Genomic DNA, 25,710 nt, shown 5'->3' with positions numbered 1-25,710 from the left:
TTTTGCTTTTCATAATAAATATTTTTATGTTATAAACTTCTATTTTTTGGTATGATTTGTATGCTAAGTTTTATTTGGTTTTTCCAAACTACAGTATCTTGAAATTTTCAAGTGATATGTATATCTTAGGTGTTCAGAGTACAGTTCAATGTGTAACCATAATGGCTCATTCTACACAAAAATGAGATATTAGCAGGCTTTGGAAACCCTCAAAGATGGCGCTGGATCAGGAATCTTTAAGAAGAAGAATACTGTATGGGGTGAAAGGCAGAAAAACCTTACAGAACAGAATGAGCAATTCTGTTCTGTAAGCAATTAATGCTTCCCAAACATTCAGGTAAAAGCAGGAAGTCAATCAGTAGGGTGAATGGAAGTATTATATAAATTGTCATTGCTGAATTGGTAGCTAGAATATTAAACAACATACAGTACAACATACAGCTAGGGGTTCCACTTTCAAATACCTAATTTCAAATTAGATTGTTTTACAAATTCAGTTATGTCTGTATTGTCCTGCTTGCTTAATATTATTTTGAGCATTTGTACCCTGGTCTTCAGCCAATAAGGCACCCAGAACAGCTTGCCCATGCCACATGCTTAAAAAAAAATCAAAACCCACCCACCCACAAATGAAAAGGTAAAGAACGTGAAAAAACAAACTGAGGCACCAATTCATAAATAATAGTTCTTATAATATCCAGCTGCTATAGAAACAATTCACAAATCGTAGGTGTCTATTGTAGCTTGTCTTTAAGCAGACTTTTAATAGTTTAAATCATAAATGCGTATGCTATATGGAAGGCATGGTTTGTCCATTTAAGACATATTCTCCCCTATCAAGTAGAATAGTGTGGCGTTCATACAGAGCCCCCGGTCGTCTCACGGACTATTGACCCGTACACCACTAATCCGCTGCCACCAACCAGGTCCTCCCCGGTAAAATCACTTCAGCCTCAGTCAGGTTCTCAATTAATAAAGAAGAGTGTATTTTATTTCAGACACAAACAAAGTTTTCTGGCATTCCAAACGTTGTTACTCTTTACTTTCTTACGTCTTATTTTCCTCTCTCTAGCTCTTCTACCTCCTCTCACTCAAGAACCCACTGCCCTAACTGTCTCTCTATTACCAACTGCTTCTCCAACTGCCTTTCCCAGCCAGCCAACCCACTAAAACCAACCAACTACCCACCAACAACAACTCCTCAAACCTCAGGCTAAGCCCTTTTATACACAGGTAGGCTCCGCCTCCGGCTTTCCTATTGGTCTCTATTTTTAACCCTATCTTTCCCCCCGTTCAAACATTTTCTAAATGAATGGTCAAACGCCACATCCAGTGTATTAAAGGTTTGCACATGATGAACTAAGGAGGCATGTGTGCTTCCAAAAAGTATGTACAATATTAGTTTTTGTTTTTTAAAAAGTCAAAGCATTGGTGGTTCAGTGGTAGAATTCTCACATGCCACAAAATTTTAATCTATTTGAAAAATCTAGTAATCTAACTAGGGTAGACAGGTTTGAAGGAGGCATATGATTTTTATGTTAGCTAAAACTGGGCATGGGTGAAAAAGAAATTGAGAAAAAAGCAACGCTTAGAAGCTGGGAACTCCAAGGCCATAAATTAGAACAAGTCACAAATCATAAGTATCTAGGAATGGTGGTACAGGCCTCAGGAACCAACAGACTTCACATAAACTCCATTGGGAGCTCAGCGGAAAAACCCGCAAATTGTATTCTTAAATTTTTCAGAGCACAAGGGGGCTTTTTCGTCCCTGCGGCTCTAAAATTATACAAGGCCAAAACATTGGCACAGCTCCTTTATGGATCCTTTCTGGGGCCGCCTTCCTCTGCTTTCTCCCCTCTTGAGAGAGTTCAATCCAAACTCCTTAGAGCTCTCCTACAAGTCCCCAGATGAGTTTCAAACGCATGGGTCAGACTAGAAACGGGGATGATGAGAGTGGAGGCTTATATCTGCCTAACATCAATCCACAAATGGCTGACATTGAATCTGCTCCCCCGAGGAATAGCCCCACTGATCCTCTGCGACCAGTTCCAGTCAGGCTGGCAGACAGCAGTCCTGAACACCCTTCAGAAACTGGGTTTTGCCCCTCAAGCCTTTCTAAGCCTGGGGTTGGGCCAGGCAAAAGCTATGATCAGGAAAAGAATCATAGACACCGAGAGACAATGGGACTGCTCAAGGTGCCCCGACTATAAAACTGGAGAAACAGAGAGAGATAAAGCTGCACCGGCAGCGTATCTCTTCTTTCTCGTATCTAAAAATGCAAGAAGGGCCTTTACACTCGCCAGAAGCTCGGCCCTGCCCTCACCGGTCCTGGAAGGAGCCTTTAAAAAAGTCCCATACGCTCAGAGACTTTGCACCTGTTCATTGGGGGAGATAGGAAGCCCAGAGCACTTGTTCTTTAAATGTCCCGTTTATGAAGAGGCACGTAGTAAGACCATTGATCCCCTACTGGTGAGGCTCGCTGACCTCCTGGAAAAGCAAAAATTTGACCTTTTCCTGTTAGGCAAAGATCAGAAGATGACCTGGATGGTCACTAGATTCTGTGTACAGATCTGTAGGCGCAGACCATCTCCCAACTCGAACTAGTTCGTTAAGAAAATCCCCAAACTCCGTTCTATGGGTGACTCTGGGTCAGCTCCCTGCAGTAGTTTATTGTTGTACATTGTTTTTAAATTTATTGTTGTACAATGTTTTAATTGTTTGTTTTCCTTTGTGACTGTACCCCCAACTGTGTTTTATAAGCTGGTCTCTGACCGTAATAAATTATCTATCTATCTAACATTGAGAATGAATGAAGTAGGATATTTTGCACTTTTTTGTGATGATATTTTGTTTTGTTTTTTAAATTTGTTTTTATTAAAAGATTTTCATGGATAACAAAGGTGCATATTATGTCTCTGGCTATACCATTCTTTCAACGCTCAGAAGAGCATACGTTCCAGTTGTAATCATATCTTGAGGAGAGCAGAACAGACCTGATTTGATTTATAAATTTATACACTTACCGAGTCAAGTCACTGATCCACCTAGTGTAGTCTAGGGTGCTCCAACTGCCAGCCACTCTCCATAGTTTCTCACAGCAAGTGTTTTATTACTGAGTGATGACTCTTCCCTGTAGACATAAACAGCCAGTAGAACTGAATATTAGACATGTCAATAATATATTACATCTTACCTTTCTACTACCAACTCCTGCAAGGTGGCTTACCAAAAAAAATTAACCAGTTTGAAGGAAATAGCATCAACAGGGAAGCTGTAAAGGTTTGATGTGAGACACCCAACATTTAGGAAGCCTAAATATGGCTACTTTTATATGGGACTTTTTTCTTTGCATGCAGGTGCTCAGGGTCAACTAAAACCATGGGCGTAGCCAAGGGGGGCGCAGGGAGGAGCAGCTGCCCCTCCATCAATTTAAAAAAATAAAATACATAGCAAACTGAAGTTCTGCCTCCCCACAACAAAAAACCTGGCTATGCCCATGTCTAAACCCCTGGAGAGCTGTTGCCAGTCAGTGCATACAGTCCTGAGCTAGATGGACCAAGGGTCAGATTCAGTGTAGGATAGCATCCTGTGCTTGGGATAGTGCTGTCACTCACCTGCATGTTCTAGCGACCATGTTTCTTTCTGAAGCCTTAGCTGTGCCAGATTAGCTTCAGTAATTCAAGAAAAATACATCTTCTCCACAAGGCATTTTTAGAGCAATCTATGTATTTTTATTCAATAGTACATACTACAGTACCGTACTGGGTTAAATGGAGGCCTACTCCCAAATAAGCTTAAACAAGACAGCAGCCTGTGAGTGGCAACTGGGAAAAGGCAGGTAACCCTGGCTGGCACTGTTTGGGTGGTATTCAGCTAAGTTTTACTCAGAGTAGACCCACTAAAACAAATGGACCTAAGTCATGTTGATTTCAATGGGTATACAGTGGAAGGAATATAGTGCTAGGGTAATTGTTTCATCAGTGCAAGCATTTCGACTTGCCAGACAGAACCACACCCCCCGTCTCCTACCCCTGTGTGCTGTTCTAGGGGTTCTCCCAACCACCACCACCCCACAGCCGGTTTGGGGTGGAATAGGAAGTTTCCCAGTGGGACTCATTATCTGAATCTAGGCCTCTGAGCAAAACTTAGCTGAATAAAGTACCAACTTTAATTTCCAACTGTGCAATCTAATGTGCATTTACAGCACGAGTAGTTGGATTTCATATTTATAATCCAGCACATACTTGAATTGCATGCGTATAATCAAGTAAGTGTACAGCGGTACCTCGGGTTACAGACGCTTCAGGTTACAGACTCTGCTAACCCAGAAATAGTACCTCGGGTTAAGAACTTTACTTCAGGAGGAGAATAGAAATTGTTTGGCGGTGGCGCGGCGGCAGCAGGAGGCCCCATTAGCTAAAGTGGTACCTCAGGTTAAGAACAGTTTTAGGTTAAGAACGGACCTCCAGAACGAATTAAGTTCTTAACCCGAGGTACCGCTGTACACACAACCAGGCACATTTGAAATGCATTGCAGCATGTGTGGCACATTGAGCTTCCCACTTCCTTTTGCTTGACTTCTGACTGAAGGCATTTCTCACATACAAATCATAACCCATAAACTGACAATTGAAATAAGGCATACACCCTTCAGTTATCACTGCATACATTCCTAGAGCTTACAGATCAATACATTAAGGATGGCCCTGTTCTTGTGCAACATACCTCTCCTTCTCTTCCAGGGATCTAACCCGTGGGAAGCAGCTCAGCCCTTGTGGAATGCCCTTTGCTGGGCAAACTGTGCTTGTCTTTCCATAGTTAGCAGTAGTGGAGACCCAACCGTCCCACGTTCCTCAGAATTTTTTATTTCAAATATTTCTTTGCCTTCTTTCAGGGCAATGCCCTCCTCCCAAAGAGGCGCACAGGCATAACTTGCTTTTTTAAAAATAAAAAAAGTGAGAAACATCTCTAAATTTTAACCTGAGTAATTTAACGTATTTTAAAAGTATGGCTGCGAATTTTTTCTTGATTTTCCTGTTTTATCTCCCGTAAACCTCTTTTGAGGGTCGTGTATATAAGCCGTGTATAATTTTTTTGTGTGAAATGAATACAACAAATAATAAAAATAGCGGCATATTTCAAGTTTTTGTGCCTTTAAGGCCCCTTTCTATTGGGATTCCTTCTGTCGTCGCTGCCCTATTTCGAAACGTGAGGAGAATGAACCACCGCGCCTCTGACCGCTTCCTTGAGGGGAAATAACCGCCAAATCGCGCCCGTTGCTCCCGAATTCCCGCCCAAACGCGCCTCAAACGTCCCCAGGTTGGCGGCGCGCGCGCGCGCGCGCACGTACGAAACCAGAGGCGGCCCCGACCCGTTCCTTTTTGCGCATGTGCAGGTTCCCGTCCCACCCTCCTCCGCCTGTGGGCGGGGCCCTGGCGGGCGTTCCTCATCTCCGACGCGGGTTCTGGGAGCGACAGCCGGAGGCTTACCAGTCTCGGGTTGCTGCCGGAAACGAGGCTCATCGGAGACTGGAAGCGCGCCCCGGGTAGGTAAAAGATTATTGCGCACGTGGTGGAAGAGCGCGCGCTTTTTGATTTAGCCTCTAGGAAGGAGTTTTGGTTGTAGATATAAATACAGTATATATCTTAAAAGGTGGGCGTTACTGTTGCCAAAGAATATATATAATTTTCTGAAAAGGTGGGAATTCTTGTTGCAAAGAAATAACAATGTGTGTGTTGAAAAGGTGGGGGTTCCTATTGCAAAACATATATATATATATATATGATTTTCAGAAGGTGGGAGTTCTCGCTGCAAAGAAACACGTGACACACGTCTTTTTTTCTGAAAAGGTGGCCTGTTTTGCCCTCAAGGAGAAAAGTGTGGGGATGAGCAAGTTGAGTTCTTCAGCGGATCAATTTTTTTGCTTGACAGAGAAATTAAGTGTCTATTTTATTTTTGTTAATTTTCTTTATAAGGGTTTTGGCTACACGAATAAACATCTCTGCTGAAGGGGTACTGCAGACTGGCTCACAGGATGATGAGTGAAAGAAAGGTCATTTGAGTCTCGGATCATTTCAAAGCATTGCAAGGGGTCTGCACTGTATGTAAATCTCTTAGTAGTATAATGTCCTTGCTATGCGTGTGAAGCTAATAATAATAATAATTGGTTTCCCCAGCCACTCTGGGCGGCTCCGAACAGAATATTAAAAACACGACAAAACATCAAACATTAAAAACTTCCCTAAACAACTTCCTGTTGTGAGCTGGTTTCGGAGAGATTTGACCTAAAAGGGGGTCACAAGTGCTTTCACTCAGTTGCTCCCAAACTTCTACAACAGACCACTTGAAAATTGCTTGTAGCCATGGCACATCACTTAAATGGCTTTTTTTTTTTGCTAGTTGTGGGCATTTGTAATGTGCTGTGCCAGATGCAGCTTGATTTTTTAATTGTATTATTACTGCTTTTATTTCTTTTAATGTGTTTTTATTCTATTGCAATTTTATCCTATTGCAATTTGCATTCCGTAGAATTCAGATCAATACAATAAAATTCAGTATGAATATTGGAAAAGAAGTGATAAAAATGCAATTAAAATCAATATGAATATTGAGGCTTGCAGACCACTAGTACTCTGCAGTTTGGGAATCCTTGCTTTAGCTAATAAATTGGTTTATTTTGCTCTCTTTCCTGCAGTGTTCTGGAATTTTGGAGCTTACTGGGGTTGTGGGGAGTGACTCAGCTCAAAGAGTTTCAGCTGTGTGCTTTGGTCACATGCAGTAACAGTAAAAAAAATATAAAAAAAATAAAGAATGACTGTATTTGTAGTATTGTATATAGTTTGGCACCCTTCCTATCTTTAAGGATATTTTAGAGCTGGAGAAGTTGCAGAAAATAGCAGCCCAAATATCAGGGCTGGTCTGTGTGTCCTACAGGAAATGCTTGCTTGTTACTTCTTTTGGTAAGAAAAATAAAGAGTTGAGTACAGTTGGTGATATAATAGTGTTTTATAAAATTAATTATAAAATTACTTCATGGAGGACAGAAGGGGGGGCTTGTGGTTGTTTGTTTTTTTAAAAAAGAAAACCTAGAAGTCTCCCTATGAAGTTGATTAGTGTTGTAAACAAAATCTGCCGTTTTTCCCTTATGGAGTATCCAAGAGCCCATATAGAGTCCTTACGTGGGTTCCCTATTGGTAGGAGAAAAGAACAGAGGCCAACCAAAGAATATTGAGAAGCAAAGCTGCTAGTAAGCCTGATCTTTATTAAACTGTTGCAACAGGAGGATGAGGACCTTGAACAATGGCGCGCAAGGCCTTATTGTATCCATTTTGAAATTCCCTGCCATGGAGCTCCAGAAGGGGTGTAACCCAAGACCACCCCTCACAAACATCATACCTACACCACAGAAAAGGCGGTCTACAACAGAAATTTGAATGTTGTTGTTTTTCCTGTCTGCCAGGTTGCCTTATCGGATTGCCTTTTCTGGTAGTCTGGCCCTTCCTTTGAAATGGTAATTACTTAATTCCTGAGACAATAGGAAGGGTTTTTTTTTCATTTCCGCCCCCCTTGCAGTGAAACATTTGATCAGTTTGGGAGTTAAAATGGTTTCAGGACTGTCTTCCTGTGCTGCTTCAGACATGTGGTTTATATATTTATGTACGTGTTTGCTTGGTACATTTATGAACATCTATTATATATCTAATGCCTTAAAATTCTTATAACATTAGCATCTGATTCAGAAAAACCAACCAAGGTTTCTCATACAGCCTACTGCTCCAGTGGAACTCACTTCCTTAGGATGGGATGATGGCCAGCTTAGAAAGGTGGGTGGGAAGATTAGACAAACTGATAGAGGATAAGTTTCTTTACTGCTATTGTGATTGTGGAAGAAGATAATGATGACTAAATGGAGTCTCCGTGTTCAGGGGTAGTATGCCCCCTAATGCTTTTGCCTTTCTGTCTTCTCAGAGGGCATCTGATTGGCCAGTGTGGTAAACAGATTACTGGACTGGATAGAGAAGACTGTCTGCTCCAGCAAAGCTGCTCTTGCCTCAAACTTCTAAATCTTATTCCCTTCTTTCCATTTACTAATAATTGACCTCAAAGCTGTTCTTTGATGGGATTTTGCCTTTAATCAGATGTTGCCTTTCAGCCGTGCCTCCTCTGCTAGATGTGCCATCTGTGTAAACTTTAAGAAAGGTGTAAATGGCGATTTGCTTCTATTCGCTTGCATGCTGCCGGAACAAAGAGCAAAAGTGTTGTGCCCTGACATGCCTCATCAGCTTGCTTAGTCACTATGATAATTCGGGAACTGAGAGCAGTTTCGAATTCAGTTTCCTTTTCCCAGATCCCACCCTTTGGGCTTTTTCTTACTGCTCCGGTGAATGCATGCTGTTTTCCATTCAGGATCTGTTTGCTGCTTGTGGACTCCTGCTGTGCAGTAAGTGCTGATATCTGACGTTCTCTGTGTTTTGGTTGGGGGGGGGTGTTGTCTACTTGCAATTAAGTAGGTTTAAGATTGCAGCTAACATAGGCAAGTCTACAGCATAAAAAGGGCTGCTACGTCAAACCTTCCCCAAACTATATTTAAAGTAACGTGTGCATCAAGTTTTTGGGGGGTTATGGCTAAATTTGGATGCAACTCTTAATTATTTTACGCGGTTGCTCAGAGTCTGGGCAATATGAATGAACAAAGTTGATTGTTAGGGAAGCGGTAAAGCAGCGTGCACCAAATCTTTGATTTGGCTTCCAAGGGAGCTCTGTTTTCGAAATCAATCTCCAGTTTTGCTAACAAAAAGAAAAAAATCCTTTCTCTCTCATAATCTCTGCTCCCCTTCTCCCACCATATGAGAAATGTTTGTGTTTTGTTGAGCACAGAATATAAGGGTGCATTTTATAGTGAGTGCTCTCTCTCTCTCTCCCCCCCCCCTTTAGTTTTGTTGGGAGAGGAAACACTATGTAACTTGAAACCTCACATTTCCTGTATTTAGCACCGTGGAATGGGCACTTGGGAGTAAGCCCCATTGAATTTGCCTCTGAGTAAACACACAAAAGGATTGCTCTGCAAATGTCCCCAAACTACCTGCCTTCATTTTGTTTCATTGATTTATTGCCTTGTTCACTGGATAATGTACAAAGATTCATTTGAAGAAAGTGCCCAACTTTTGTTTGGGCAAGAAATACCGTTAGCCAGATGCAAAGGACGCTGCCTCCTTCACCTTTAACAATATTGTAGAATAACTCCTATTCAGCAGCTGTTGTATGACAGCCTACAGCCCCCCCTTAATCTATCCACCAGAAACTTATTTCTTCACCACCAACCCTTCTAGTTTTCTTGAACATGCACCCAGAGAAAAGGTTCTCTTTAACCCAGAAGCTCATAGACTGCAATTGGAACACTATTTGTTCAAACCAGTATGTGAACAATTGAAAGTGCTGAATTTCATTTTTGGCCCCTCCCGTAAGTGCCCTGACATAATAAAGTCACCCGAAGGCACCCTGCCCTGAGAACCATCTGTGGAAGCTGAATTTATGAAGAGCATGGCCTTCTTTGTAATGGCACTATTGTTATGGAATGGGATTAAAGATGCCTCCCAGGCTAGTTTGTCTTTCAGAAGGCTAAAGACCATTTTGTTTTAAGAATGGGGCTTTGTTGACTAGCAATCAGGCAAATACCTTGTTTTTAATGGAAATCCTTCAAGACAGGACTGCTAATATTTTTGCTCTGCTTCTTTTGGCTTGCATTTATGATAAATTGTGTTACTCAGTCTAAAGTGTGTGTGTTAACCCCCAGTTTGCTGAAAGTTGTGTTACCACCTTCTTCCCCAGGCTAATTTTTTCTCCAGCTGAAATTAATACATGCTAACTTTTATTTTGTTACCTTCGTACAGCTATATGCATAACTTCTGGTTTATCTTCCTTCCCTGGGGGAAAGAGAGAGAAAAGGCTTTGGAGCAAATGCATGTGTGTATTAATGAGGCCTGTGCCAGACTAAAGAGCTCCCTGCTGTATTCTTAAAAAAGCTACTCTGTTCCAATTATTATTCCGGATCAGTCCTCCTTAGCCCTCATAGGGTCCTTCGGGTCTCAGACCACAAGAGGCATTCACAAGCTAGAACAGAACAAATTATGAGAGCTAAGATCTGTGGAAGAGCAGATAACCAACTGTGTAAGTAGCAGTTGTCAAGGACCAGCACCCAAAAACTTGGGGAGTAACTCATATTTAGCAGTAGCCAAATAACCAGAATTTAAAAACAACCCTGCATGGTATAATTCTGTCCCACTCCTTAAGTTTAACTAGTCTGGGCCAGGAGACTCCCAGAACCTTACTGGATGCTACTTAAGATTCAAAGGACAAGAGCTTAAAGATCAGACTTTCTGTCCCTCAAGCTCACACAATTGTTCAGTAGGTAATGATTTAAGAAGTTAGGAACTCAATTCAGTACTCAAGGCTTTAGCCAAAGAAACAACAGAAATAGATGGTGTAGATTTTTTTGATTTTTTTTTAAATACTAGCATTAAAAAGAGAACATGTATACCACTGAGGAATACAAGTAAACCGCAGTTAAGAAATATCTTTGGGATTTATAAGACAAAACAAAAACTTGCCTACAAACCATCACCGCAGTTGAGCCCAGAGGAAAACAGGGAACCAGACAGGTGTCCAGAACAAAAGTTGTGAGGCAAAAGATAAGGAAATGAATGTCTTTAATCCTAAACAGCACAGCAACAAGGGCGACCCCAGCTATCTAATCAGGAAGCTTCTAGATACTAAGATCCTGCCGTTTCAGACACAGCAATTTCCCCCCTAGCTGGCACACTGACCTTCAACACATCAGACATTTAGAGAATGCAGGTGCTGGTTCTTGTGAGCTCATTTCCAATTAGTGGGATAAGAATATCTTCTCAGAGGCCAGGTTTTTACACAGAGGCCTGAGAACAGGTCAGTTTTTCAAAATAAAACTTTTAAGGCTGCATTATGGTTGAGAAACTTGGCTCACAACTCAAGTGAATTCTGCATTCCATTCTCAAATTAGGGTTTTTCTCTTTAGGCTTAAAGATTAAAGTTGGCATAGGCTTGTGCTGGCATTTCTTATCTGACAGATGATAGAATTCAGACTATGGAAGGAGGAAACAATTTAATTGTTGCTGTTCTGAAGGCTATAAATGAAGGATCTTGCGTGCCAAAATTTGATTTCATCATGAATTCTGACTAAACCACAGAGTAGTCTTCCAACCTGCCAGGCAGAATCTTAAGTGCTTAAGTCTGAAAAAGTTAATGTAAGAAATTGACTCAATCCTGTGAATCTCATGGTACAAAAAATGTGTTAACCTTTCAGAAAGTTTTTTCCTGCTTGGAAACATTTGTCCTCACACTTTTGTAATAAAGTTTATTGAACAGGAAGTTAAAGAGAAGCATCTTAGTGCTCCAAATCCATACATTTTGTATTGACTGACTGGTTTAATTGAAGCTGACTTAAAAGATTGATCATAAACTATTCCCCCAGGTATCATTTAAAGTTTTCAACATTCAGATTCACATGTTTGCTGACATGTTTACCATTGGCCCTGTTGACAGAAGCTGATTGGGGTTATATTCCAAAACACCTGAAGCAGAGTTTGAAATTAGCAGGGCACCAGCTGCATTTTGCACCTAAAGTTTCTCCATTTTCAAGCATCTCAAAAATGGGTGCCATTTTTTGCACCTGGCTGACACACAAGGATTACTGAAATGTATTGTTGGCTATATGCAGTTTAGTAGCACAGCAGAGAGCTTGCTGGGGAGACCATGCATAACAAGGAACTCAAAATAACTTTAAAAAGGTTTTCATAGCAAAAACAAAAACTCCTTTTACACTAAAGATAACAACAACCAACATGACCCAACCACCAACCCATCCCCCAGGGTAATGACAGAGCTAGGTGCTGCTCCTTATATACTACACCCAATTGCTGGTACAGCTTAATTAACTTAACTTAGCAGCACCTGCTATGTTTCACAACTGTAAGACTGGCTCTCGTTATTTGCCTTGGCCCTTAAAGACATACACAACTTGTGAAACAATAATGAACCTTCACTTTTTAAAGTGACCATTCAACATGTATGTGATTTTTATTTTTTTATAAAATATTTATTGAAGTTTAGACATTGCAAAAAAAGAAAAGAAAAACAAAAGAAAGTTATAAGCAATAAACAATTACAAAGCTTCAAAAGCAAAAATAAATACAGTAGTACAAAACATCAACAATACAAAAAGAAAAAGAAGAAAAACAATAGCATTAAAAAAAGAAAACCCCAAAAAAGAACAAACATACAAAAGAATCACATATTTTCATATCCTTATCTTTCATTTGCTTATTTCCTCGACTTCCTCACACCTCCTTTTTTGTATTCTAGTTCAGTTAAATATTCCAGCAAGTCCTTTCCCTCTTTCACAAATTTAGTTCCATAATTTAACTTAACGCAGTTTTAGACTTAAATTTACATCTTTACCCAATGTCAATCTATTCATTATATTTCTACTAAAGTCATATAACTTCTTTCCAGCATCTTTCTAACATTCATTAATTTTAGAATATTTCTGTAAATAAGCTTTGAATTTTTTCCAATCTTCTTCCACCGACTCTTCTCCCTGGTCTCGGATTCTGCCAGTCATTTCCGCCCGTTCCATGCAACATGTATGTGATTTTAAACCTCAAAGTATATGTTATATGCTGTCTGGCAGGTGTCTTTTTGCAAGCTTTTTAATCTCCCTCTCCCCTTCTCTCTTTCCGCAGCCTCTCAGATCCGCAGAACGTGACTCCCTCAAGCAATGGGCAAGCCCAGGAATACCTCTGGCAATGTACCCTCTCCTCAACCTGCTGCCACGGCACCAAAAGCAGCCCCGGCAGCCCCACGATCTTCTGCCTCATCCAGAACGGTACCTGCCAGCAGCAGAACTCAGAGTGCTCCTGCTGCGAAGGGTCATGGTGGCCGACAGGGGGCGGCTGAAAAGCCAGCCAGTGCCACAAGTCCGAGAGGAACAGGGCAAAGTTACCAGGCAAGGTCCACATCAGCATCTGGCAGCGAGCAAGGAGGCACAAAGAGTGGCCGTGGAGCAAGAGCAAAGACCCCCACAGTAGGAGCAAGAGGAGGAGGAAAGTCCCCTGCTGCAGCTACTGAAGCCTCTGTAGGTCCTGCTGCTTGCAGCCCAGCGCCGACACAGGCGGCTAGCAAAACTCAGGGCAAATCCCAAGGTAAAGCAAGCCACTTCCCTTCCCCTCTCTCTGCTGAAAAAGTTGCTGAAATAGAGAAAGAAACCCGGGGCCAGCGCACTAACCCCGAATGGTACAAGCAGCGTGCAAACCGCATCACAGCATCCATAGCTCCCCAGATAGCCAACAGCAAGTTTGTGAATGGCAAGAGCTCCGAGATTCCTCAGTCGTACCTGAGGCGTGTGGTGGAATCTTCTTCCGGCGTGCAGACCCCGGCCATGTCTTGGGGCGTCCGCAACGAGAAGAAAGCGGTGCAGGCGTATGAGGCGCTCAAGTCCAGCAAGGTTAACAAAGCGGTGAAGGTGGACGATTGCGGCCTCTTCATTGACCAAAGGAAACCTTGGCTGGCTGCCAGCCCCGACGGGATTATCAAAGACGCAGATACCGGGAAAGAGCTAGGGGTTCTGGAGGTCAAGTGTCCCTACAAACACAGAGATAGGACGGTGACGGAAGCTTGCAAGGACAAAAGCTTCTGTCTGGAGAAGGTGGGCGACTCCTACTCTCTGAAGAAGAACCACCAATATTACACGCAGTTGCAAGTCCAGATGGGCGTCACTGGCCTTCCAAAGGGCGAATTGGTGGTGCACACCAACAAAGAAACTGCGATTGCCCCTGTAGATTTCGACCCTGTTTTCTGGGAGACGACCGCATCAAAATTGGAGAAGTTCTATGTGGAGGCTGTAGTCCCTTGCCAGGAGGAGAAGAAAAGTGCTGCTGCCTGGGCTAAGGAAGAATGAAGGTGCTGAGAAGTGCTGGCACCCTACCCTCCATGAAATATGTGCCTTGTAACAGATTCTCCTTTCTGGTTTCATGCCCAGTAGTGCAAAGTGGTTAAGTTCCCTTCTGTGCCTTTAATGCATCCTTTGTAGTTATAGTACACAGCACATTCTGCCACTCACCACTCACCCCCAGTTGCACACACTGTTTTCCTCTGACGATCACACTCCGCTTGCATATAGCCCATCAGCTCTGCAGGACAATAGCAGATCTGTGGTCATGTGCATTCCTTTCTGCAAGCTGCATTAAGTATGCTGCGTGCTGCGTACAGCAAGCCTGCATGCTTGCCATTTCTTCTATTGTGAAAGGTGGTGGCAGCCATGCTATCTCACCTGCCTGTGCTCGCTTGGTTGGGCCAAACAACAGGATAAAATGGCAGCAGGTGATGTGGAAGGAGGAAAACACAAATTTGCTTCTCATCTGCTCTTTCCATGCAAGTGGCAATTGCACCGCTGCCTTAATGATTCCATGCTCCCATATAACTTGGGCATGGATGTTCTGTGAAATTATTTTTGCTGCCTTCCAACCACCAGAAAAACTTGGAATACAGTTTTTGAGACCAGAGCATTGTGGCTTGGGTTTTGGGGTATTTTGGTTTTTGATTTCCTGCTCCTTTTTACAATACAGAGCCACATCTCTTACGGGACATTCACAGTACTTCTTGGAACATGTGCTTTGCTTTTCTAAAAACCAGCCTGTGCGGCGTTGAAATTCACAGTTATAAGCTGAGTGGTGTTGGGGAGAAGGGCACCTGGATATTTGAAGAGCCAGAGGACTTGAATACAGGAGATGGAGCAGAAATCTAGCTCATGCACCTATTAATTTGGGAATAAGTTCCACCAAATTGTATGGAACCTGTTTCTGGACAAATGTGAATATCAGACCTTAAAAAGTAAATTCAATGCTCACCAATGGTGAAGATGGGGGTACTCATTTTTCTCATGTAATGTAAAAATATTATTTTGGGTGGGTGTGTTGCCATGTTGACTGAGAGCACATCCAGGCCTTCTCCACTAGAGAACCAGCAATGAAGACTAAATGTTCATTGTGTAATGCTTTGTTTATAAAATCTCAGTTTGTGAATTGCAACTTTGTTCAGAACAAAAACCGCTTTGGTTGTTCAGCATCAGTAATAGGGCATATTTTATGTCTCCTAAATTGTAGATATGTTTGCTTTTGTATAATCACAGCTTCTGCTGTGCAAAATGTAACACATGTCCAAATAAATGCATTTGCTTTGGATGTTTTGTGGTAGATGCAAAACTTGAACAAGGAGAACAAAGCTGGGACAATTAGCAGGTCATTCTAAATTGTATTTTTGGTATTTGGCAGGCCTGCCTTGTAAATGGTGCCTAAGCATTGAGCAACAGATTTGAGGTCTTAATGGGAGGAGGAACGGGGTGGCTGGAAAATTGGCATCAGATGAGAGAGCCAGGTGGGGTGTAATGCATACTCAAAGTTAAAACGTTTTAAGTATTCAAAACCATTTTGTTAAAGCTTGCCTTAGAATCATTTAACACTAGTTTCCTGCAGTGTTTCAAATGCTAGTTGAAAGTGCTTCACATGTTACAATAGCAAACATGATTGGCTTCCATAGCAGAGGACTATAAAGCAGGCAGTGCTATGTTAAAAAGCAATGCAGAAAACTACAGGCTAGTTTAAGGACTGTTCCGATAAATTGGGGGAAAGCATAATTAGTGACGAATTTATCAAAATTATCAAGGGTATAGAACAAGTCTTGCTGAAGAAGACTTTGTTTTGGTGGGTGAATGCTGTTGAGCTCATCTTCTGCCTGTTGGCTTCCCTAGGGATCCTCCAACAATCAGCCTCATTAGGGGGAGAAAAACTTTATGCACTTCAATGTATAATTTTATAAACTATCAGTTCCAAACGCTGCAACCTTTCTTTATAGGGGAGTTGTTCCAGCCCTTTGATCATTTTGGTTGCCCTTTTCTCATCCAACAGGTCCTTTTTACATCACATGAGCATGGCTTTTTCATGGTCACTAGATGTTTGCCCAGGAGAAGCATGTAGCATGTAACCCAGTGTACTTGGCCTTATGAAAGTAACTCGCATTGAACATTCCTGAGTTAACCATGGCAGTAATGGGATTAGAGCGCAGTTCCTTATACTGGTCAGTAACAGGTTATCAAGACTTGCCGAACTTTGTAGGGACCACCAGCAGCCCATCGCTTCTCTACCCATTTCTCCTTACTATGCTTCCCTTCCCTAAAAGAGTGTGTATTCTCACACCCATTAGTTTTTCCATTTGGAGTTTGGATAAAAGTTCACTCCAGTAGAATTTAAACTTGATTCCCTTGCCCTTTGAGTCCCCCAAATGAAGCTTACATTAGTACTGCACAATTTTAAAAAATCAGATTCAATGGTTGTGAACATCAAGTGATCCAAGACACATATCTTTGAGTTGTGCTTTTTTACAAAGGGTGAAAACAACAAATTGCAGAATGCACCTGTGGGCACAGGTGATCTATGGATTGCTGTGAAAATGATCTATGTTTTTATACCATGGTAGTGCTGGGAAGCACCAAATACATGACTTTTGCAGTTGTCAAGAGGCAGACATGATCTGTTACTTGTTTTGGTGGGTGGAGGCCTGTTAAAAGAGAAAAAGCACTTTCAGTGGGATGTTCAGCAGGGGCGTGGGTGGCACTGTGGGTTAAACTAGAGCCTAGGGCTTGATGATCAGAAGGTCGGTGGTTCAAATCCCCGCAACTGAGTGAGCTCCCGTTGTTCGATCCCTGCTCCTGCCAACCTAGCAGTTTGAAAGCAGGTCAAAGTGCAAGTAGATAAATAGGTACCGCTCCAGTGGGAAGGTAAAGGGCGTTTCTGTGTGCTGCTGTGGTTCACCAGAAGCGGCTTAGTCATGCTGGCCACATGACCTGGAAGCTGTCTGCAGATAAATGCCGGCTCCCTCGGCCAGTAAAGCAACCTGTAACTGACCTGTAACCATTCCCCCTAGTGAAAAAGTAGAAAAAAGATTGCCCACCCCTCCTGAGACCTGTTAGGTTTTCCATGAATGGGGTTAAAAATACTTTTGCTGTGACCACCATCTCACAGCAGCCTCCTTGTGCTAGTGTGAACAAAGCACCCTTTGCTGTGAAAGGCGCTTGTACAGCAGTTGCAATAACTAAATATATTAGTGATGGATTTGCATCTTGCAGAGCAAAGGTCCTGTACATTGATTGCATACTAAGACCAAGCAGGCTTTTCTCTCCCTCAAAGTGACATACTACAGTATAATCTATCACTGAAGAATTTTCAACATTTGTGGGAGAGAATTGTGTGCTTTTATTGGCAGCCTTGGCAGTTGAGCTGTACTTTAGCCAGATATATTTGTGGACAAAGCCTTTTACACAATGCCAAAACTCAAACCACATTGGTCTTCACCTTTAAAATACAGTTGTACCTTGGGTTACAGACGCTTCAGGTTACAGACTCCGCTAAGCCAGAAATAGTACCTCGGGTTAAGAACTTTGCTTCAGGATGGGAACAGAAATCGCGTGGTGGCAGCACAGCAGCAGCGGGAGGCCCCATTAGCTAAAGTAGTACCTCAGGTTAAGAACGGAACTCCAGAACAAATTAAGTTCTTAACCCGAGGTACCACTGTAGTTTAAAATGTTACCATATATCATGGTTACCACAACAAAAAGTTCTGAGAGGATTTCCCCCCATCAAGATCAGTTTGAACATTGCCCCTCTAAACACATCTACCTTGTTGAAGATCAAATAGGTCTTTCTACATCTCACAGGTGCCCTAGCTGTACTCGTATACACTTGCCCTAAATCCATGCAGGTGTGTATAATCAACTGCCTGCAAGAGGAAAGGATCCTCAAAATCTTCTGGAGCAGATCTAGAGAGACAAAGGGGGACTAGGAGGACCATGTGTGCTTGCACAATGTTGGATGTTGCACTAAGAAAATCTGCAGAAGTTAAATTCCTAAGTTAGTTGTGTTTTAAGTAAACAAAATAGATGATAAATTTGAAACTTAAATTTACAACTCTATCCAGTTTAATAGGACCACATTTCTGGACAAATACATATGTAAAGTCTGTAGGTAACACGTCATCATGGTAGAGAAGTAAACGATCAGCCAACTTTGGTAGTTTTTAAGGCTTTACCTTTGTTTTGATCTGTATACACTCATGTAAGGTTGCACAAGCCAGCTGAGTTCTAGTCACCCACCCCCACCTTAGCAGAATGTAGCTATGTAAAACACTCCACTTGGGTTACAATGAAGTCAAATATCTGCAATATAACTGATTAAAAAGTATTTTTATTCTATACATAGCACTCCAAACACTTGGCATAGGACAAAGGACCACAATACACTACTTTACATCTTTAATAGAAAGTGACTACCTATAAAAGTGTAAACACTTTGAGGGGGCAGAGGGGAAGTAAGACATTCATGGAGTAGCTCCCTAAATTCCTACAACCTGATGAGAAGTCTGTCCTACACAGGAAAAGGCCCATCACAAGCCATTGAAAATACCTTGTACAGTGAGAATAGGGTTGTACGTACAAGCATTGTCAAATATAAGGTGGTGTGTGTAAGATCAAGAAGGCACGTGGGTCAAATAAAAGAGGTTCAGTGGTCTGGTATAGACAGAGTGCAGGGAGACCTGTCCTCCAAAACAAGTAATAGTTTGCTGGCATGATTGCCCCAAGAAAAAGAAGCAAAGGTTTGCATAGTAGACAGGTCACCATTTAGCATGCCCCACATTTCACCTATGGCAACAAGGTGAAATATTCTCAGCAACGAAAGAGCAACTTGAAATGAAAGCAGGACCCAATCTGCTTCTTCAGTGTGGCTCACCATCATACCTTAAGTCTTCTGCTACTGCCATCTCTTTAGATTCTAGAGCCTTTGCAGTAAACTCATCACCACCTCTACTGCTATCAGCTTTGGTCTTTTCCCCACAACTCCTGTATTCCCTTCAAATTGGACACTAGTGCAACTGGAAGTCTAGGGAAGGGTGGTAGTTTAATATGGAGCAGGTACAGCAAGAAGTTTTCTAAGTAATTGTATATAAAATATTTACATTAAGTGAAAATTGCCATCCACCTCAGGTAACTAGCCTGACTGGGAATAGCACAGTGTATTTAAGTTTTTGAAGAGGGCAGATTCCCTAGAACTAGGCGCAATGACCACATTACTGAAGTTTAATGTCAATTGCCCTGCATTGCAGTTCATGACAGAGAATGGGAATCTGCCATTTCAGTTGCAGAAGATTCTCTCCCAAGCAGTGTGTGCACAGGAAGACAGCTAGCTGCCTTCTTCTAACATGTGCTTTAGCTTCATGAAGGGATTCAGAAGCTTCAACTAACCAGGACATAATTGGATCTAGGGCCAAAGGATAACAAAAAAAACCAGGAAAAAAACCCATGAACAAACCTGTGGCCATAAACTTACAAAATTTAAGCCTGAGCAGCTACTGTATCACAAAAGAACAAACTTCAGGCCAGCTTCCCATAGATTGTTGAAAGGCACCGAGCCCTTTTTGCACAAGGTCAAAGAGGCTTCTGGCTGACTTAGTGCATTGTGCACTGGAATCCACCAAACCAGTCACGTGTCTGCCAGGCACCTTTGCATTTGCTGCTCTAGTGTAACCCTGAGATCTCAAAAGCACAGTTCAGGCCCTATCAAGTAGAGAACAGCATGCCCCACCCACCTGCAATAGGCTTGAATAAGACACACGTTTCTGGAAGCATAGGGCCCCCTCACTTTTTTCTCAGGGAGACTCCTGCATTTTGATTGTCTTGCCAATAGGGATCCAGTCCAAGTTCAAAGGGAACCCAGCCACCCCCCAAGCCAAAGTCAGTCGCAGAATCGCTTGCGGGGAATGGTACGGGCTCTATTTGAGCGGCGAATCTCCTGCTTTGCATCACGGCATCGTTGGCAGATGAAGATGTCAGGCACATTGGATTTACGTATCTTGGCACAGGAGAGATGGATCCAAGTGGCACATTCATTGCACTCTATCATAGGTCTCCCAGCAAAAGGCTTTAAGCAGAAGCAAGTGATGAGATCCCAGGCATCATCCTCTGCATGTGAGAAAGCACGAAGTGTTAAAAGACAGGCCCCATAAAGTTTTTACACATGCATGGCACCCACATTACTAGACTTTTCAGATTAGAGACATATTCCGAAAAACTACTGGAGCCCTCTCTTCCCACCACCAACCCTACTGGAAGAGAGCAGTAGTAACATACGGTGATCTACTCACCATCGGTTTTGGAGTCTGAGGCAGCAGCAAAGTCCTCACACAAAGCTGCAAGAGGGAAAAATGAGAGGTCAGATGACTAGGAGTGCCCACATTTATGCTGGTATGCTAGACCCTGCCTCTACTACTCAACTGTGACAGAAGCTCCTGAAACAATTCCTTGCAGCTCATCAGTTCCTTTGTGATACTCCAACTTTAAGGTGTCTTTGAACTCACATTCCCTCAACAGCCCAACCCCTCACAAGACCACTGACCGGGGAAGGGGGGGATGACACTCATCACTTGGATCACAAAGCTGACAATAGGGAGGAGTAAAAGCTGGATTGCAGAGCACAAGCCAAATCACTAGCATCTCCAGCTACAATGACAAGGTTCTCTGGTAGCAGGTGATGGGAAAACCTCTGCCTGAGACCTTTTAAGAGCTGCTGCATCAGAGAAAACAAAACTGGGCTTGATGGTGCATTTATCCCATTCTGGGGGAAGCTGCTTCATATGTTCAATTGACTTCATTTTGAAAGCTTCACTATTTTTGCACACTTACTACTGATTTGGGAGCCGTCTCTACTGAGTTCTTCCTCACTGTTCTGCTCTACGGTGTTCCAACAGGCAGGGCTGGTTCTTTCCTCTTTGCACGAGTTCTGTTCCTCAGGCTTCTCAGCTGCTTGCATTCCATGGATCCATTCGTTCTGCTTTATGTATTGCTCCAGCAGAGATGTGGACTGGAGCTCTTCCTTTGGGAGACAGGATTCAAGCTCCCTTGATTCTAGGTATGTCCCTTTACCTGGCTCAATCCTTTCCTGCTTAATGTCCTTTGTGTTCATTGGCATCACCCTCTTATCCACCACTCGGTCCAAGATGAGCTTCTTTGCTGACTGCTTCCTCTTCTTGGTTTGCAGAGGTCGGCCTGTACAGAAGCCACTGGAAATGTCAGAGTTCAGTAGGAGGTTTCCAGTCCCTCTGCATGTAGTGTTCCTGATTCCTCCATCATCTGATAGCACATGGGAATCACAGCACTGAGATGAGGCCCAGCTGTCACTGTCTTGAGTGCTGCCTGTGCTGTTCTGGGGGCTCATGTTGCCTCTGTGGAGCCAAGGCTCATTCTACAAGGGGAAAAGAAAACCCATATGAGATTTCAGGGCCTTCAGATTGGAAGGTGGGGTTTTTTGGGGGGTGGGGGGATGAGTCACCAACACCCAGAACAGAAAAGTGAGAATCAAAGTAGACAGCCAGCTCCAACATTGCTAAAGTGTAAGTTCTCTTACCTCCTTTGGGTATGGGATGTAGCCTGCATAAGCTAGCACAAAAGTGCAGAACTGATTGAAGTCTTCTACAGTTCTTTGTCTTTTCTGTGGTGGCTACAAAAATATAAAGTTGAATGGATCAGACTCTTAACTCAATCCTTACATACATTTAGTAAAATAAAGCAGTCGTGCATAATTAGTTGCAGGCAGTCTGGAGTGCAAATAGATTCTTTTTACCACCATAGTAGCACCTTATATAATGTATTAAATTTGGGGGCGGGTACAGAAAGAAGAAACAATATGATGCATCTGCAGCAGCACAACCGGACGCCTTCATCTGCCCTAGCTGCAATAAAACATGTCTCTCTCGCATCAGTCTCTACAGCCACAGCAGGCAACGCAACCTTCCAATCGTTTGACTAACTTCACCCCAAAAGGTGCACTCCTCCATTGTCTCCTGAGACAGGTGGATGCCAACAATACTTGACAACCAACCCTGAACAACATGCAAACCCACTGACCAGTGTCTATTCCTTCCAAACGAAGATGTACAATCTTATCAGTATGACCTTGGTCAGCATTGTATCACACTCAAACCCCATAGCTCTTTGTAGACTCGGAAGCAGCAGTATATCAGCCAGACCACTGACCTGACTCTGAGTAGCTCAGTATTGTATTCAATGACTGGCAGTGGCTCTTAGGGTTTCAGGCAGAAGTATCTCCAGCCCTTTAGGGTAATGCGAAGGATTAAACCTGAGACCTTCTGCATGTACACTGCCATAAAGTCCCGCAAAGACTATAGCCTACCTCCCAACAACATAAGGGGAAAGGCTACTAAAACAAGGATATCCAACTCCTTATTCAAAATAGGAAGGAATATACACAGAGTTGTCAAAAACATCAGCCATAATTATTATTATTTATTATTTACACCCCACCCATCTGGCTGGGTTTCCCCAGCCACTCTGGGCAACTCCCAATCGAATATGAAAAACACAATACAGCATTAAACATTAAAAACTTCCCTACACAGGGCTGCCTTCAGATGTCTTTTAAAAGTAGGATAGTTGCTTATTTCCTTGACATCTGATGGGATGCCACAGAAATAAAAGACAATTTTTTCATTCAGACCTCTTTATTTAAAACCCAAGAGAAGCACAGCAGGTTCCACCTGTAGGATTTCAGAACAGCAGCAGACAGATCTCAAGAGAAAGCAACTAAGGACCTCTCCTGCTACTTGGTAATAACAGTGTGGAAATGTGAGTATATTTCCCTGTGGATCTCCTATCAGAGCAAGCAAAACAAGATGAAGTCTCCCCCTGCAGACAAAGGGAAGCAACAGATTATCAAATTCCAGCCACAACAAGGGAGCTGGGAATAAGCTTTTGATGTCCTCCCCCACTTCCAAGCATGCCATGGCAGACACTCAAAAGCAGAGGCCTGCTCCTTAAAAGACACCCTCTGCTGCTGCCTCTCCACACCCCAAGGTTATGAACAGCAGCACTGAGCTGGCAAACAGTATTTCCCACAGACACCTGTGGGGATGGGGGTAGAAGCCCTACAACAGTCAGGCAAAAAATTATGATTGGCAGATTTCCACAACTGGATTCAATGCAAGGATGGAGAGCACCCCTTCTCAAATGGTTCTTCATCTTGAATAATAGACAAGGCACAATTCCTTCTCCTCCTCCCTCCATGCCCACAAGCAACAACAAATCACCATGAATAGCATAGTCAGAAGTAGAAGAAACAACAACAATTCAGGCTAAAGAACAACAACTCAGACGAAGCCTAAACTCAGAGCTGAAAGATTTACGGTACTCAGTGCCAAAACACTAAGAAGAGGCTGGGAACCACCTAGCAACTTTTCCTTTTGAGAGCAAGAAGACCCCCCCCCCTTTTCAAGAAGGGTCAGGAGAAGCACCAGGGTAGCCAAGACCAAGTCTGCACCCTTGAGCGACACATCAGCCTGCAATTTACTTCACCTGCCCTGCACCTCAATCTCGCAGGTTCTCTCTCTCACACACATTCTCTCTCTCTCTCTCTCTCTCTCTCTCACTCACACACACACACAAAGTAAAACTAACAGCCAGCGCAGGGTGCTTAAGGAAATCAGCAAGCTGTGCCATAGCACGCCCTCTAAAAAGCATTAGGGAAAGGAGATATGGTATGTATATCCTTTTTTACCTTTACCTTATGGTATGTAGTTGGGTCCCCCCCCCCTATTTTTGGGAGGGGGGCAATAGAGAATAAGTGATTTGTAACACATGGGGTTAGGGGTGAGGGAGAAACCAAGCCGGCTCGTCTCCGCGCCGCCCCCCCCCCGCTTAGCTTATGCGTGACTGACATTTACTAGCATTTCCCCTCCAAGATGCCCCCTTCTCGCCTCCTTGGGGGCAACACAAACACAGCCCCCCACAACACACCTGATCGCTCCCAAGATGGCGCCTGCGCAGCCGCGACCGTCCCGGGAGAAGACGGGGAGGGGGTCAGAAAAGAGAAAGAGGAGCAGCGCCTCAGTTTGCACCCCCCAAAAAACTCCCCACAGCTGACTAGACACACATGGATACACCCCCCCCCAGAAACAAGCCAAAGCAGCCGCTCCTCGGCGCCCCACGCGCCCCTAGCGGGGAAAGGGCCCCGGCCCCAGAAAACGCGGGACGGCGCTGCCCGCCCCCGACCTCCGGAAGGCGGAGCCGCCCTCGCGCCAAAGGAACCAGCCAAGGAAGCCGCCTCTCCGCCCCGAAAGAAGCGCTTCTCTCCTCAGGGAACCGGGCGGCCACCTCCCCCGCCCCGGATCCCGGCAGCCGCCGCCGCCGCCACACACGGCTAGGGCGAAGCGGCAGAGCGCCGTCGCTCTCGCCTCAGAAAGTAAGCAAGCAAATAAATAAAACAACGCCCCCAACTCCTCGTCTGAACCCCTCGATTCTCTCTTCTCCTCCCCCCAACACAACACACACAATTTATTTCTTCTCTTCGCCTCGCGAAGAGGCCGCCGAGCCGGCAGCTGACGGAACCGTCGCCCCGCCGCGATCTCCCTCAGGAGAAGGAAACGAAACCGCCAGGTTACCGGGAGAAAAAGACACCCCCAATATATATGTATATATAAACGCACCATGGAACGAACTCCAAGGCGACGAAGTCCATCGCCTCCTCGCCCCCAATAAAATAATGGTGGCGAGGTGGCCAGTCCCCCCCCCCGCCAAGTTGATGCGCGTCGCCATTCAAACTGTGCATCTTGCGATCCCTTATGCGTAGAGAGGCTTACCTGCCCCCCTCCCATTATTTTATTCGAGCAAGATCCCCCAACGCCCCGAAGCCGCAACCAACCCGCCCCCCCCTTTGCCCCCGGGCTGTAAGATGCCGGCCGCTCTCTCTCCCCTCCCCCCCCCACCCGGGGCAGCGGGAAGGGAAGGGAAGGGAAGAGAGGCTCGGCGCTGGGAGCTCGGAACTCACCTCGTCCCCTCCGGGGGATCCGGGGCTGGGCACGGGGCTCGCACCTGGGGAAGGAGGAGAAAACACGCGGCGTTACTTAGCTGGCCCCCAAGCGGGAGGCGGGGGGGGGGGGGAAGGAGCTGGAGGCCCCACGACCCACACGCGCCCAGGGGAGCCGCCCGCCCCCTCTCCCCTCTCCCCACCCCCCACCCCTCGGCCTCCCCGCCGCCCACCTGCGTAGTCCTCGAGGCCGCTCATCGCCTCCTGCTCCGGCGGGAGAAGCGGGGCAAGAGCAGGGGCGGCTACGCCAGCTGACGTCCTCCGCTTGGGGCTGACCACCCCGCGCCCAGGAAGGCGGGCTGCGGGCACCGCGGGGTCCCCGGCCGAGGGGCAGCAGGGCGAGGAAGGGCTGTTCTAGCGGGAGCGGCGGCTCCGTCTGTGCGCGGGCGGCGAGAAGCGAGCAGAGCTGCGGGGCTGCTGCTGCTGCTGGAGTCGGCGATGGTGGTCCCCCTTTGCCGCCACCCGGCTCTCCTCTCCTCCTCTCAGGGGTGACCGGCGCCGGCTGCGGGGCGGGCGCTCCGCCTCCTGCGCCGCCTCCCTCGCCTTTAGCCCCGCCTGCTCCTCCTGGGGAAGGAAGAAGCAGCTTCCGCCGAGGGAACACTCTCGCGGCGCGTGCCCGACGGCGCGCAGCCCCCTCCCGCGGTGGCGATTACTTGATGGTGGGGGGAGCGCGCGCAGATTGGGAGGGAGACTCCTG

At 44.6% G+C, this 25,710-nt stretch overlaps 3 protein-coding genes across 11 annotated transcripts in view; 1 reads left to right on the top strand and 2 right to left on the bottom strand.

Annotated features, from left to right (window-relative positions):
- The window catches only part of VWA5B2 (von Willebrand factor A domain containing 5B2), a 250,334-nt gene extending 245,114 nt beyond the window's left edge, over positions 1-5,220 (bottom strand). For 3 of the 5 annotated variants that reach the window (XM_081007755.1, XM_081007760.1, XM_081007759.1), the window contains exons 1-2: positions 4,726-5,220; positions 3,024-3,130 (exon numbers count right to left, since the gene is read on the bottom strand). The gene's annotated coding sequence lies outside the window, so the exon portion shown is untranslated. Of the gene's footprint in view, positions 1-3,023; positions 3,131-3,614; positions 3,725-4,721 lie in introns of those variants that run through there. The other 2 variants (XM_081007757.1, XM_081007756.1) reach the window with 2 other exon arrangements.
- A 180-nt stretch (positions 5,221-5,400) lies between these two features.
- Positions 5,401-15,272, top strand: LOC308478443 (uncharacterized protein). Of its 4 annotated transcripts, XM_081008227.1 has the most exons (3): positions 5,493-5,545; positions 8,407-8,440; positions 12,777-15,272. In XM_081008227.1, exon 3 carries the CDS (start codon positions 12,812-12,814, stop codon positions 13,988-13,990), a length of 1,179 nt encoding a protein of 392 aa, XP_080864353.1. In that variant the 5' UTR covers positions 5,493-5,545; positions 8,407-8,440; positions 12,777-12,811; the 3' UTR covers positions 13,991-15,272. The 4 variants fall into 4 exon arrangements, with proteins under 4 accessions (XP_080864351.1, XP_080864353.1, XP_080864354.1 ...); XM_081008225.1 differs by lacking the exon at positions 8,407-8,440 and having other exon boundaries at positions 5,401-5,545; XM_081008228.1 differs by lacking the exons at positions 5,493-5,545; positions 8,407-8,440 and adding an exon at positions 5,571-5,621.
- Positions 15,273-18,310: 3,038 nt separating this feature from the next.
- On the bottom strand, positions 18,311-25,532 carry LOC308478465 (PHD finger protein 13-like). 2 transcript variants are annotated; one of them, XM_081008280.1, is made up of 6 exons: positions 25,187-25,532; positions 24,975-25,018; positions 21,540-21,632; positions 20,819-21,377; positions 20,281-20,325; positions 18,311-20,098 (listed from the first exon to the last, which is right to left on the bottom strand). In XM_081008280.1, the coding sequence occupies exons 1-6, from the start codon at positions 25,209-25,211 to the stop codon at positions 19,872-19,874; spliced, it is 993 nt and encodes a 330-aa protein (XP_080864406.1). In that variant the 5' UTR covers positions 25,212-25,532; the 3' UTR covers positions 18,311-19,871. The 2 variants fall into 2 exon arrangements, with proteins under 2 accessions (XP_080864406.1, XP_080864407.1); XM_081008281.1 differs by lacking the exons at positions 24,975-25,018; positions 25,187-25,532 and adding an exon at positions 23,945-24,292.
- Between the last annotated feature and the right edge of the window lie 178 nt (positions 25,533-25,710).

The sequence above is a fragment of the Podarcis pityusensis genome (genome assembly GCF_964106645.2).
Source record: "Podarcis pityusensis genome assembly, chromosome: 5".
In the NCBI taxonomy this organism is placed as follows: domain Eukaryota; kingdom Metazoa; phylum Chordata; class Lepidosauria; order Squamata; family Lacertidae; genus Podarcis; species Podarcis pityusensis.
The sequence above is the reverse complement of the archived record's forward strand: the minus strand, read 5'-3'. Positions and strand labels throughout refer to the sequence as shown.